General features: G+C 36.6%; 2 protein-coding genes across 3 annotated transcripts; both read left to right on the top strand.

The window, feature by feature from the left end:
• The first annotated feature begins 1,151 nt into the window (after nt 1-1,151).
• On the top strand, nt 1,152-9,271 carry LOC103995825 (alpha/beta hydrolase domain-containing protein WAV2). Of its 2 annotated transcripts, none has more exons than XM_065080802.1 (8): nt 1,152-1,529; nt 3,390-3,425; nt 3,520-3,598; nt 3,711-3,765; nt 3,865-3,981; nt 4,700-4,864; nt 8,166-8,415; nt 8,981-9,271. In XM_065080802.1, the coding sequence occupies exons 1-8, from the start codon at nt 1,292-1,294 to the stop codon at nt 9,040-9,042; spliced, it is 1,002 nt and encodes a 333-aa protein (XP_064936874.1). In that variant the 5' UTR covers nt 1,152-1,291; the 3' UTR covers nt 9,043-9,271. The 2 variants fall into 2 exon arrangements, with proteins under 2 accessions (XP_064936874.1, XP_009414807.2); XM_009416532.3 differs by having other exon boundaries at nt 8,863-9,271.
• An 800-nt stretch (nt 9,272-10,071) lies between these two features.
• On the top strand, nt 10,072-14,211 carry LOC135588600 (PHD finger protein ALFIN-LIKE 3-like). The gene is made up of 5 exons (XM_065080801.1): nt 10,072-10,347; nt 10,508-10,540; nt 11,565-11,793; nt 13,279-13,402; nt 13,695-14,211. Exons 1-5 carry the CDS (start codon nt 10,245-10,247, stop codon nt 13,959-13,961), a joined length of 756 nt encoding a protein of 251 aa, XP_064936873.1. The 5' UTR covers nt 10,072-10,244; the 3' UTR covers nt 13,962-14,211.
• Nucleotides 14,212-14,405: the final 194 nt, after the last annotated feature.

Genomic DNA, 14,405 nt, shown 5'->3' with positions numbered 1-14,405 from the left:
GCAAGTTGAGAAGAAGCTTAACAGTTCAAAGTCCAAAGAATTAGAGAGAGAGAGTAATGGCAATCAGTTCTATTCACAGATACAACTACACCTTAAGAAAGTGGCTCCACTTCCAAAGTCTTTATCTCGAAACACTCGGTGGGAGACAATTGAAATCCAAGTTCTATTCACAGAAAACATGTACACACAACTACCTTGTGAAAGTAGAACTCACTACCAACTATCATTCTTTGCCACTTTCTCATCAAAATTAATTGCTGTCACAATTAGACGTTCAAGTAGCTTCCTTCAGATGATCCAACTTACAAATATGTTATTATGATTGATGATCTTCAACTTGCAACGATTAATCTCCTCAAACATGTGATTCCAAGTTGTATTGCTTCATGAGTTTTAAGTTTAAATCAAGATCAACGCTGAGTTTTCTAAGGCTTGCAATCCCAACTTACAGACTATCTGACAAGTGAAGAACAGAAGGAAAGAATAGTTTAAGACCAGAATTTTCTAGGAAGATTAGGAGGAGATAAAGAAATTAACACGAAGGCATAGCAAGACGTCTTAAGAGCAGATATTTTTGTTGAATAGTATGCAGCAACAACAGAACCTTTCCTCAGAAATATTTGGATCAGCCCCGTGGGAATTAAGAGCCCACACTATTAAGCCTCTGAAGAAGAAGAAGAAGAAGAAGAAGAAGAAGAAGAAGGAGAACAAACTATGAGAGAGCGGATAGTATATATATATATATATATATACTGAGTCACCTCCTTGTGTGATTCACCTGTCTCGGCCAAAGCAGGAGACAGATTTATTCGTCCAAGCCAAGCAAGCCTGATCATCAAACTGCGGTAGCTCAGCTGTTTCATTAAGCCAGTCCATCTTGGACCGCCCAAGTCTTCCGCCAAACAGGCTCCGGCTTTACTGGTTCACATCCCATAGGGACCCACTCAGACAAAGAATAAAAATTTATTAACTATTGGGCCCCACAGTTCATGTCCATTTGCCCGGGATTGGAGAGAGGTAAACCCTGTTCCCTGCGTTGGAAAGGACAGGTGTTCTTCAGATGAAGAAGGAAACAGTTTTATTTTCTTTGATTGACGTGGCGTAAGGAGAGAGGTCAAAAGAGTGGCCGCGTGTACTTGCGACGTGAGCAGCTCACCAGAGCCGGTGCCTCCGCACGTGCGACATCCTTGTTCCCTAGCGCTCTCGCCAAAGCCGGAGCCCTTCGTACCCGGAGGCGGGAGCAGTCTTGGGTTGCCGACCACCCGTTCGACGGAGATCTCCGGCGGCGGCGATGGTATCGTTCCTGAAGGCTCTGGTGTACGGGGCGGGGGGCTTGGTTGTGGTGGGGATGGTGGCGCTGGTGACGTTCCAGGAGCGGCTGGTGTACGTCCCCGTGCTCCCCGGGCTCGCCCGTGCCTACCCCATCACCCCAGCCCGCCTCCGCCTCGACTATGAGGACGTCTTTCTCCGGGCCGCGGACGGCGTCCGCCTCCACGCCTGGTTCGTCAAGCACTCCCCCCCGAAACCAGGTGGACTCTGCGACCTACTTGATCTTTCTGGGGTTCTTCTTCACGATCTTTTTCTCTTCTTTTGTGGGACTTCGGTGGATCCCCTTTGGAATTGCACGATTCCTCTTGGATAATTGTAGATGATTGTGAATTTTGTGTTTTTTTTTTCCTTCGAGGAAACGAAAAAGATTAGGGTTTTGTGAGGTTTCGGGGACAGATCTAGAGCAACGTTTAAGGCTACTCGGACGTGCTTTCTTGGTTTCTTTTGCTCCTTGTGATAAGTAACTTTCGCTTTGTGTTTTATCTTAATCAGGAAGAGAATTTTCCCTCCCTCACGTTCTTGGTCATTTTTTGCGTTAGTTCCGAGTTCTACGAGTTAGGATCAGGGTACTCAAAGTGCTGTTCTTGGGACTTAGCCTATATTTTATTGAATGCTGATGCTTTTTTATCATTTGTCATCTTATGTCTGAGTCTGGTGACAAATTGTTGCTCTTTTTCTCTCCTTGCAGTGTCAAATTTTGTTGTTGAGGAGGTCATGAAACTTCTCACATTCAATTTCCATATTAGTTTTTGGTACTTGTTTGAATTGTGTTCTGTCAGTTCGACAATCTTGAGATGCAATGGATAATTTTCACATTTTTGCTACAAATATGTAAATTATTATTGTAATAGTTAAGTGTTTTTTTAACCTTTTTGGGGTGCCAGTTGAGTTGTTTCTCTGGTGTTAAAACAGTTAATGTGGTAAATTAGGAAATATTCAACTGGAGTGGCACACATACAATTGTGTGTTTTAGTAGATGAACGAAATAGTGATTGCAACCACAACAATTCTTTAGGTATAGATTCAAAAGAAAAAATGGATGAAAACAAATGAGATTTATATTGAGCCTTGTGCATGAGCATTTGATTGTAGAATTTTACTTGTGATTGTAAAAGAATGGCCTAATATGCATTTAGAAGAGAGGAAATATGAAAAATTAACTAAATAGATCTCAATTAGAGAAATACAGATTTAGAAAGATTAATGCTGTATACAGTCTGACATCCTACATCATGGTCTAGGAACTTGGTGCAAGGTTTGAAGTTTTTATCTGAACCTGTACTGATTTCTAGCTAGATTGTTACATACTAGCGTACCAATACATCAACATATTGGTTGTCATGGACCAAACAGATAGAGGGAGAGACCATTTTGACCAGCGTACATCAGTGTACCAGTACATAGTACATCAGCATATTGAACGATACATACCGATACCAATAATGCCTATATCTAACTTAGACCATTTTAGATTTAAGGGCTCATTCTTGTATAGTATTTTCTTTTCTCTAATGTAAAAATTATCTCAGTTGTTTAGTTCTCTAGCTGATAGCTTAGCAGGCCCTTTCTCTTCTTTGAATTGTTGAAACACTTGTTAGAGACTTTCAACCAAGAAAAGCCTCATCTAGGAAGGCTGGCTAGTTATTTCTTGTGGAATATTGAAACTTGAATTTCATGGATTATCTCCCTTAGTACTAACTTTAGACATAAGGGCAATTTCCGTGGGTGGAAGATATTCTCATGTACGATTTTGGGATTTGCTGGATGAAATTAATGACCAGGATGAATGTTGGTTCAAAGTGAAGCAAATTATATGGAAGTTCTACAAAATTATTATTGAAGCTACCATATAAAGATACTCTAGGATTGTAGTCTAACCTTCTTCAAAAGGTCACATTAGTAGGACATAATTCAATCCTCATCCTAAAAACATTTATCATGTATAAATTTATAACAGTTACTGAACATAGATAATATCTGTTTCATTTTTGAAAATAGTGTATTTTTTGCATTTCAATCACTTTCTCCCTGTTTGTAAGCATTGTATCATTGTTTTGCAGGTCCAACAGTACTTTTCTTCCAAGAAAATGCTGGCAGTATCCTGAAAAGTGTTCGTCTCTAATAAACTGTCTTCTAATTCAATTAATGTTGTATTTTGTATTTATTAGAAGCCTTAAACCAAGTTGCTAGATATTGCTCACCGGCTTGAATTTGTCCGGATAATGATGCAGAGACTGCAGTGCAATGTATTCATGCTTTCATATAGAGGGTATTTTTTGTGCCACAAGATTGTCTGGTTTCTTGTTAGTTGCTATCTGATATTTGGCAATTAATCACTTCTTACATGTAATCATGGGAAAAATGCATGCATGATAATGCAGGTACGGGGAAAGTGATGGTCACCCATCACAGCATGGCATCATAATGGATGCTCAGGTTTGTTAATGTGATGCTTAGGATTGTTAATTTGTGTTTGTGTGTTTGCAGTGTTATTGGATTTCTAATCATGACTACCAAGTTTTATTTCTTAATTAGGCAGCATTAGATCATCTAACACAGAGAAAAGATATTGACACATCAAGAATAGTCGTCTTTGGGAGATCTTTAGGAGGTGCAGTTGGTGCAATGCTTGCAAGAAATAATTCTGATAAGGTATTTATTCAAAACCAGCTGTTTGTTTCTGTATGGTCGAGTTGTTGTTGCTTTTTGATATTGCAGGTGTGATGTTGAACTGCAGTAGCAAATCAATATCATGATTCTTCGTGTATGATTGTTTGACAATTACCTTTAGATTTGGTACATCACTACCTTTTTTATTCTTTTATCATGGCTTGTTTGCTTTCTGTTTGCTTAAGTTTGAGGTGTATATAAGCTCCTTATTTGGCAATAAGTCTCCTAGGATGTACTGGGAACTTCTCATGTATCAAGTGATTTAGAGCTTGGCAACTTGGCACTCATCAATTCTGGTTTTCATTTTATTTTTATTAAAAAAACAGTGGATATGCAAGACCAACCATTAGTAATCACTGATAATTGTGTTGTTGTTAACTGGAACATTAAAGTATCTGCAATTTCTCCTTCCATTTGAGGAAAAAATTATTGTTGTTAATTAGTCTTCCTGTAGGATTTGACTAGGTTGCTGGCTTGTCATTTTTGGGTCTTGATTGCTGTAAAGCTCAGAAGTGGTTCTACTCTAAATTCAGGTCTTAAGTCTTAATGCTACACTAAGATGCATTTTTTAGCTCTTCCTCATCTTCATATTGGTCTGTAAATTATTCTGATGGAACTTGTTTGTCTTTGCAAAATATCTGCTGTTGGATTATAATATTTAGTAAGTTCTTGAATCTTAATTGTATCATTCTAATTCCAGGTTTCTGCTCTCATATTGGAGAATACTTTCACTTCCATCTTGGACATGGCCGCGATTATGTTTCCTTTCCTCAAATGGTTCATTGGTGGCAGTGGATCGAAAAGTCCAAAGGTTCTCAATTGTATTGTACGCTCACCATGGAGCACAATAGATATCATTGACAAGGTGAGTCTCCATATTCATGGAAAAATTTTCTGAGGTAGCTTATGGGTTATGACTGTCACCTTCATTAAAAGTGTCTATAATTTATTGATATTGCAGAATAGTTGATATCTTATATTGACTTGAATTGATTGCCTTCCCTTTTTATATGAAAAGTAAATTGCCTGGTTGTTATTTTATTAACTTTATGTTTGAGTTATTTTAAGTTCAAGACTAGTCAAATCATTTGACCCATATATAACCTTTTTGCTAACATCATGACCTTGGTCTAACAAAAGATTCATTCTGCAACCATCTGGCATCAGAATGAATTTGTGGCAGGAGTCTGCATAAAATAGCAAGAAATTTTTTTATAATTGCAGGGTGTTTGCTTTTTGTGATTTGTCTTGTTGGGTCATAATATATTTGTTTTTTCTTAAAATTGTTGTCACCATCCAGTCAGAACAAAACCTTCCAAGCTCTTTTGAAGACTTAAGTCAAATATGTCTGCAGTTACCTTTAAATACATCTATATTTACCTTTTACTTATATTTGATTTCAGATTTATCATTGAACCAGAATAATAAGCGAGCAAAGTTCTGATTTTGGCAACAGGAAAAAAGTTAATATGAAAGAGTTATATATATATATGTATATATATATATATATGTATATATATATGTATATGTATATATATGTATATATATATGTATATGTATATATATATGTATATGTATATATATATATGTATATATATATATACATATACATACATATACACATATACATACATATACATACATATATATATATATATATATACATATACATATATACATACATATATACATACATACATACAAAATCAAAAGAAAATACTTTAGAAGGGAAACCAAATGGTGGCTCTTGTAACCCTTCAGTTGCAATACAAGCAAATTTTTATTGATGATTGGGTATATGCACCACATTATATTCTTATACTGAATCAAGCTTTCCATTAAACAATGCTGTGTGTTAAGGACTATAATCTAGGAGATATGTTGTGAATTAATTGTGTTTCATCTGATGAATAATTGTAAATCCATCACTCAATTGGAATAATTTTTCAATATACCTCTTTAGTGACAATTTGATAGTCATGATATCATATGGTAATATATTGTGAGATATGAACATATGAACTTTTACAGTCATGATATCATAAGGTTTAGAAATGCAATATATTGTGAGATATGAACATATGAACTTTTACAGTCATGATATCATAAGGTTTAGAAATGCAATATATTGTGAGATATGAACATATGAACTTTTGTAGTCATGATATTGTAAGGTTTAGAAACATAACATATTGTGAGATATGAACTTACGAAGTGAACTTTGCCAAAGAGTTCATCTCTTTTCATTATACTTTTTTTCATCTCAGCATGATTTTGCATGTTAGTAATTTTTTTTGGAGTGCATGATAGGCCCAGCACTGGGCAAAGGAAAAGATGATACAACTCTGAAATGTCTTATGGTTTGCATTTCAGATGGTCATGCCAATATGGCCTATTTCACTTTTAGAGTTAGTTACTCATCTGTAGATGATTATAAAGATTTTCTGATTCTCTGTAATAATAGGTTACTTTTTTTGTTTCACGTAGAATTTGGCTCTCAGCACTTATAGCAAAGTGAGCATTAATTGGTTATACACTTACCTTAGCTTGGATATGTCTCAGACAACGAATTTGGATTTTGGACAAATTTTTTACATCGACAATAAAATAAAAATCTACTGGAGGAATACTAAAAAAACAGAATTGATATTTTCTCACTCAATAAAACCTAACCCTAGACTTAAACAGATTCAACTGACAAAATACATGACTCACCATAGATGACCATGAGTTATCCTACATCACAGGACCAATATTCAATTAGGTGATTAGAATTAGAGCAGGTCAGTGGAATCAGATTGTCAAATTAAGATTGGGCTGGACTGCCCAGCATCAACTGGAATTAGCTCAAGATTAGCCAGATGTATCCTGGCCTACACCAATGAGTTTAAGCCATTCTCAACTGATCTAGACGAACCCTTGTGCTGTGATCACTCTATCCCAAAAATTAGGGGATCTGGGGCTGGCTTGGAGGTGGATTGTTGAAGGCAATTGATTGATTTAGGGAAAGGATCAGTGATAGAAAAACCCTGTTTCATTCGAGCGAAATGCAATGTTTTCTTTGTCTTTCGTGGTTGAATGTTGATTAGCAATGTTTTGTATGTATCATTTAGATTTCTTGGAAAATGACTTTTTAAAGTCCACACATACTTCATTCCATGATTAAGCCCTAGACCTTGTATAACTTGGATCACTAATTGTCTCAATGTAATCATTAATTGAAAAACATAATCTCTATAAGATGTAAATATAAATTACTATTTAAACATACCGTGATTCTAACAAAAATTTGGTAACCTAATGTTGTCAATTAAATCTTAGTATGATCTCATGGATGCTAATAATCTCTCTTAATCTTCAAGAAAGCTGGAAAATCAGTAATGGATTGATTGAGAGTTCAAGATTTAGTCTTTACAATAATTACTAAATCTTAGAAGCATGGTTCAAAAAACTGTGTAAGTTGGTGTGGGGTCGTTTTTACTGGTCCGAGTCATGGCCAGTACATGGACTGGGCAGTTTCTCCTGGTCCAGTACGAAATAGGGTCTGCCAACTAGTGTACTTTTCATACCGAGTGGTCCCATTAAAATTTGATTGGTATAAATGTTGGTGTATTAGGGGTGAACTTATCATCTAATACATGTCCCTGGGGCACAGCTGTCTCTCTCTTCTTTTTTCTCCTTTCTTTCTCTTGCATGTTCCCTCTCTATCTCTCAATCGTCTCTTGTGTGATCTCTCTTCTGTACTCACCAAGTCGCTGTGGTTGCCTTCTCTTCCTTGTGTCACCATCACCTTCTCCTTATCTCATTGCGTCACTGCCACCACCTCCTTCTGGGGTGCATGGCTTACCCATCAGTAGAAAATAAGGAGAAAAATTATGAAACTCAATTTGGAAGCCGAAATTACAAACCTGGTAACTATGATCAGAATTCAGGACTTACATCTCTCAGATCAAAACAGAAACTTCCACTACCTGAACCATTCATCTGAACTGGCAATCTGATGATCATATGTGATGATTCCAGAGCCCTTTACTCTCCAGGAAAAGTTTGTCCATCTAATTATAATTCGGATATATTTAAAATGTGCTTTTCCATTGTCTATCTAGGTGCTTGCTTTATTGGGTAGCTTTTGCTGAAGTTCTTTGCACTTGTGTTTTCTCATGCAGATTGAACAACCTATTATATTCCTGTCCGGCTTGCAAGATGAGTTGGTTCCCCCTTCACACATGCAGATGCTGTATGCTAAAGCTATAGAAAATAACAGGGACTGCAGATTTGTGGATTTTCCAAACGGCACACATATGGATACATGGTTCAACGGTGGTGAACGATACTGGAGAACAATCCAGTTGTTCCTGGATCAGTATATTCCGGAGATTAAGGAGTGCAACGTGAACTGTGAAGTTGATGATAAGGGTAATCCATCTGATTAGATTTTATTTCCATAGCTATGGAATGCCACTTTGCTCCTAATTCTCTGCATTCATCTGGCGTTGAGTCAGCTGACAACTTTGAAGTTTTTAAGTATCATGTGGATAGTACTTCACTTCAGTGGATATCATGCGTGTGTGTGATGGTTGATTCATAGTGAGGCATGGGTTTAACTTTTGCTGTGAATATATATTAAATTAATGATCTGACAACTATACTGGAAGCTCTGTTGCTATCTTTAGTGCCTATGTAATAAGCAGTAAAGGCTAAAGGTAGGTAAAGTGTTTAGTTTGGATTATTCCATACACACAATAACTTAATGGCAATAGTGATGATTCTGTATATTTTTGTTTTGGTAGCACTAGATTTTGTCTTAAAAGTTGTTCTATACTCTTTTTATCATTCGTGACATATCATTCCATGTTCTTGTAGATGATGCAGCAGGATGATCGATTGATTACATTCTGTAGCAAAAAGAGAATGCAAATAATGTCTCAGATGCTCCAGCAATTATCTTTTAATGGGACCCTCAATCTGTCTCTTTATGCAGTTCATCAAGGGGATTTAGCTAGTTTTTTGTGCACTGCTGCCCAGAAGATGCCGAAGTTGTGACTCCAAATGATCCTCTCCTGCATAAATACTGACACTTTGTTTATATGAAATAAGGTTGAAATGTTGATTTCCGCTGAGGCGAACGTCATACTCTGTATTTTTGAACTCAAATCACTAGATAGTCCAAAGATTTGCTCAATTGTTCTTGTCTTTCTTATTAATGTATTTTTGGACTCAAAACATACAGATTATCTAATCGGAAGAAGAAGATTGTTTGCTGTTGCTTCTATGTCTTGTCGTATGATTTCTTTATTCTCCGGTCACTTTTTTCCCGTGCTTGCGTATACATAAATCACTATCTCTAGGACTTTCTAATGAAGTAAACAAGATTTGTTTTGTTCATAATTCTTGAGGGATTACCTTACGAACTGGGAAAGTGGAAGAAGAGGTCAAAATGTCGACTGTTGGTTATAGCCTTGATTAGGCAAGGTTTCATTGTCATTTAATTGCCATACTTGTTGCTTAAAGAGTTAGGATTTGATTCACAGAGCAAGAGTTATTGAATAGCTGCTTATAATTTGTTAGATCTGGTTTTTTTTTTTGTTCTTTTCTTTTTTTTTCTCCCTCTTTAATATAATATTATATGTTCGTCGTAAAATTCTCATTTATTTTTAAATTTAATATAAACAATGGATGATAAATATAATCATAAAAAATTAAAAATTATATCAACTAATTTATATATGTTACCATAAGATATAATTAACATATTAAGTTAACTATCCTATAGCTGTATAATTAATTCATTGCTTCCAGTGATGATTAGAGGCTAAAAGTTGATCCTCATCGGCTAATCAAAGCAGATAAATTTCTTTTAAGAAGAAGCAATGAAAAATTAAAATAAAAGACCCATAATAATGAGATAGTCCACAAAATAATAATAATAATAATAATAATAATAATAATAATAATAATAATAATAATAATAATAATAATAATAATAATAATACGTGTCAGACATCGCCAGACCAGCGTTGGACCGTTATTGATATCTAAACCCTCGGTTTGGATCTACGGATCTGCCTCTCTCTCTCTCTCTCGCTCGGAGGGTCTATAGAATCACAGAAAACGCCTTTTATTTCTTTGGATTTTGGGTGTTTTCCTGCTCGATCCGTGAGACGAAGCGCCGCGAAGCAATTCTATAGTTCTATTCCCGAATACTTCATTCGAGCTCGCTGCGCTGTGGGAAGAGGGTCGGAGGAATGGACGGAGGATCGGCGGGCCACTACAACCCCCGGACGGTGGAGGAGGTGTTCCGCGACTTCAAGGGTAGGAGGGCCGCCATGATCAAGGCCCTCACCACCGGTCAGCACAAAGTTCCTCTCGCTGTCTCTCTCTCTCTGTCGATACGTATTTTCGTGCATCAAAATGTTGCCTCTTTCTTCTTTCTTGTCCATCAAAAAGATCTTGTTTTTTTCTCTTCCTGTCGACCAACTTAAGGGTTCTCGGGGTTTCTTTTTTGTAGATGTGGAGGATTTCTACCAGCAGTGCGACCCCGGTGAGAACTCCGCTACCCTCTCTCTCTCTCTCTCTCTTCGTTGCTTGGTAGTTCTGGTAGTGGAAGATTTTTAGGGCTATTTTTTATTCCAAACATTTAATATCTGTAGGTATTTGTTTCTTGTGTTGATTCTGCGGTACTCGCTTTAAGAAAAAAAGAAACCCTCCATGCTTCAATTTTAATATTATAAATAGATAGGGGAGGATGAATTTGGTATCGTGACACAAATCAACTCTTCAGTGACAGTTGTTGAAATCCGCTACGTGAGCGATCATCGAACCTAGCGTTCAGAGCTGAGATGAACATGTCCTTTATTCCTCGACTTAGAGAGGAAGTCCATACAACCTCATTTTTTCAAACTGTTATTGAGTTCCTGACTTGTGTCATCATGTCGTTTTCACAAACCAACTTACTAGTTTATTCGTTGTTTGATTGATTTAAAATTCCAGCATGCAACATAGTAGCCCTAACTTTTTTGTAAGGGAAAACTTGGTTCACCTACTTCTCACATCTGAGGACAAAGTCAGGGCTGTAGGCCTCTCTTTTTCTTGTCAGTTCTTCTTCCCTTCTAATTTTCTTTTGCCAGTGTTGCACAGATATAGATTGTTGAATTGTGTTTGAATTCACAATTTATTGCCTGACTGATGAAAGAAACAGAGAAAGGACTCAAGGTAAGACAAATAGTTTTGAATTGTTGTTAGAAGTTTTGACTAGTCAGTTTAAATACCAAGCCCGAGAAACTCTAGAATGGCTTGGTTTATGTATGGGTCAGTTCATTTTGAAACCAATCCAAAATGCTTACCATATGAAAAGAAAAAAACTAGAAGGGGTACATAAACTTCTCCATTGTATTCTTTCTTGTTTACATAGTGACTCTACTTACTCCAGCTTTCACCTCAATATCTGATGAGTAGTCCATTTCTCATCATATCTTTATTTGCATATGCAGATGACTTTAGACCTTAGCCAGAAAAAAAATAATTTTTTATGGTTGTGCTTCTTAACTATATGACCCTCTTTGCAGAAAAAGAAAATTTATGCCTTTATGGATTTCCGAATGAGCGCTGGGAAGTTAACCTGCCAGCAGAAGAGGTGCCCCCAGAACTTCCTGAACCTGCTTTAGGCATTAACTTTGCAAGAGATGGAATGCAAGAAAAGGACTGGCTATCCTTGGTTGCAGTACACAGTGATGCTTGGATACTTTCTGTTGCATTTTATTTTGGTGCTAGATTTGGATTTGACAAAGTTGAAAGGTGATTAATTAATCAGACTGTTTGGAGAGATATAATGAATTTTTTTTATAGTTTCAAATTTAATTGCTTCTTTATATGTGTACCTTGATGCCAGGATGTCTTATGGATTTCTAGTTTTGTTGCTCATATGTATACTCTGTTCAATGCTTCTTTATATGTCTACCATTGTATAATGTTAACCAACAGTTTAGTAATAATATACCTGCTGCAGCAACAGTTTAAGTGCTTAGTTTCATTCATAACTTTCACTCCCAAGTATATATTTTGACATGCAAGGTTAGCATCGAAAATGCCAAGAGAAGTTTCATGCTTGTCTTGTGTAGTTTGTATTAGTGGAATCTGCAATGAAAATCCAATGAATTTTTGTAAATGTCTGGAAATGTCGGATGGAGTGAGACTGATATCAAGGTGTTTTATATTGTAAAATAGTCTGCACAGTATATTGTGCGCTCTTATTCTGATAGAAAACTGCAAACATGCAAGATTCCAGTAAAAATTCATATTCAGTGCACTGATTATTATCCTAAATTGCTTTTTGATTAGGGCATACTAGGAGGCAAATGGAGTCATTGTTGGAGAGTTTGTTTGTAGGTGATAGTGAAAACTTTAATTATTCAACTGAGGGCTTCATTAGGATGAAGAGCCTTTAAGATACATGATTGCTAAGCGAGAATTTTATATTTGACATACATCTGACGAATCTTTAGCATCATGATACATGAGACATTACTTGTTTGGAATGAAAATGCAGCCAAGGTGTTGAACCCCAGTGGATGGTTGTTTTAAACTGAGCATCACATGTAGAAGATGCACAATAAAGTGCAATCATGTGTTGGCAATGTGTGCTTTCTACATGGCGAATATATGCATATCAAAGAAGGTAGAAAATAGGCTTACTGGTCCAACATGGAACCATGTATGCACCATATGAATGCCACAGTATTTCAGCATTAGCAGTAACAAATGATAATTTCCTGTGTCCACTTTGTCTTCAGGCAAAGCATTACATTTAAATGCTAGATATGAAATACTAGATCAATTATTAATTGAAAGTTTTGTTGCCTGGATCAAAGGCATAATCTGATACTCAGCTACACCCTTTCCCTTCCAATTGTTTGCTAGTTCGATCTGAAACACCCAGTAGTAATCAGCCCATAACACAGTTTTTAGAATCATGAATATAATAGCATGAATCACATATAAGAAAAAAAACGAGGAATTCCATAATATGCATATATCTTCTTTGAATCTGGGCAAAATTATCTAATGTGTACCACAAACATGAATCATTTTAGAAACTGAAAATAGTTTCCAATGGGATTTACCAAGTACAACTTATAAATGCTTCAGCCTGTACCTCATGTTTTTTATGATTTTTCATATATTCACTGTTTTTGTTCTGATATTCCTCAAATTACTATATCTTGGATGCTAATGTTCTATTTAGTGGCATTTCAAGTAAATATATTTTAATTTATAACACAGGAAGCGCCTCTTTGGTATGATTAATGATCTGCCGACCATTTTTGAAGTTGTTAATGGCAAGAACAAGGTCAGGACAAGTGAAACCAACCATAGCAACAACAAATCCAAGTCAAACACTAAAGTGGTTAGTGCACTCTTTAATCTGTTTTTTATAATTGATTTGATCTCCTTGCCTGTATTACTCATCTTCTCTTCAAGTACGCTCAAGGGGAAACTTTGACAAACCTTTCAAAATATATAAAATTTCACATATGCCTTTCTAAAGTTTGTTAACGTAGAGGATATCTACGAAATTATAGGTGAGCGGAAGAGCACCTATGAAAGTATGCCTAAAACCCGACAACTCCAACAAGTTTAGTTCAGTTCTGGTTTTGTTGATTGTATTAGGCTTCTTATTTTGTATAATGTTGGTGCAGCGGGTGTCAGACTCCCACCCAAAGTATTTGAAGGGACAACCAAAAGAAGAGGACGATGAACTGGACGAGGACGACGAAGAGGAGCATGGAGACACGCTGTGCGGGGCATGCGGGGACAATTATGCATCAGATGAATTTTGGATTTGCTGTGATATCTGCGAGACATGGTTTCATGGCAAGTGTGTGAAAATTACCCCAGCTAGAGCTGAGCACATCAAGCAGTACAAGTGCCCATCATGCAGCAACAAGCGACCACGCCCATCCTGAAAGCTTTACCGCCTATCATTTTGGTGGTCCCTGTTATGCACACCATGTCTATATTCCTCCAACTTACAAGTATGTTCCTTGCATCTGTATGTGACGAATGCAAGTATCCTTTTGTTTAGCGCATCGACATTGGTTCATCATGCAAATTTGGCTGACTGTAGAATTACCACGACCTTGATGTTCCAAACCGAAACTAGGGTAGAAACTGTCCGACATCGGTACTCTTTTAATTAATGCTGGCCTTTGTATATCTTTAAAAGTTACGGTGAGTACTTTGGTCTCCCATGATGTGAATGGTATTACTTACAGTTCTATCATGTTCTTCGGGTAACTCACACTGTCATCCATATAACTTGTAATGCGGATTTAAACTACTGACATGGATTAAGCAATGGTTAGCCTGTGTGCTTGTACATTCTTTTCTTAGTACAACATCAATACATT

The sequence above is a fragment of the Musa acuminata genome, chromosome BXJ1-8 (assembly GCF_036884655.1).
Source record: "Musa acuminata AAA Group cultivar baxijiao chromosome BXJ1-8, Cavendish_Baxijiao_AAA, whole genome shotgun sequence".
NCBI classification, from domain to species: Eukaryota; Viridiplantae; Streptophyta; class Magnoliopsida; order Zingiberales; family Musaceae; genus Musa; species Musa acuminata.
The sequence above is the reverse complement of the archived record's forward strand: the minus strand, read 5'-3'. Positions and strand labels throughout refer to the sequence as shown.

Bases quoted from the DNA above. Each gene is read 5' to 3' on its own strand.
- LOC103995825 (XM_065080802.1), top strand. From the start codon at position 1,292: ATGGTATCGTTCCTGAAGGCTCTGGTGTACGGGGCGGGGGGCTTGGTT. The intron at 4,865-8,165 runs GTGAGTCTCCAT...TTTCTCATGCAG, and splicing joins CAATAGATATCATTGACAAG to ATTGAACAACCTATTATATT. The intron at 8,416-8,980 runs GTAATCCATCTG...CTCTTTATGCAG, and splicing joins CTGTGAAGTTGATGATAAGG to TTCATCAAGGGGATTTAGCT.
- LOC135588600 (XM_065080801.1), top strand. From the start codon at position 10,245: ATGGACGGAGGATCGGCGGGCCACTACAACCCCCGGACGGTGGAGGAG. The intron at 10,541-11,564 runs GTGAGAACTCCG...CCCTCTTTGCAG, and splicing joins CTACCAGCAGTGCGACCCCG to AAAAAGAAAATTTATGCCTT. The intron at 11,794-13,278 runs GTGATTAATTAA...TTTATAACACAG, and splicing joins GGATTTGACAAAGTTGAAAG to GAAGCGCCTCTTTGGTATGA.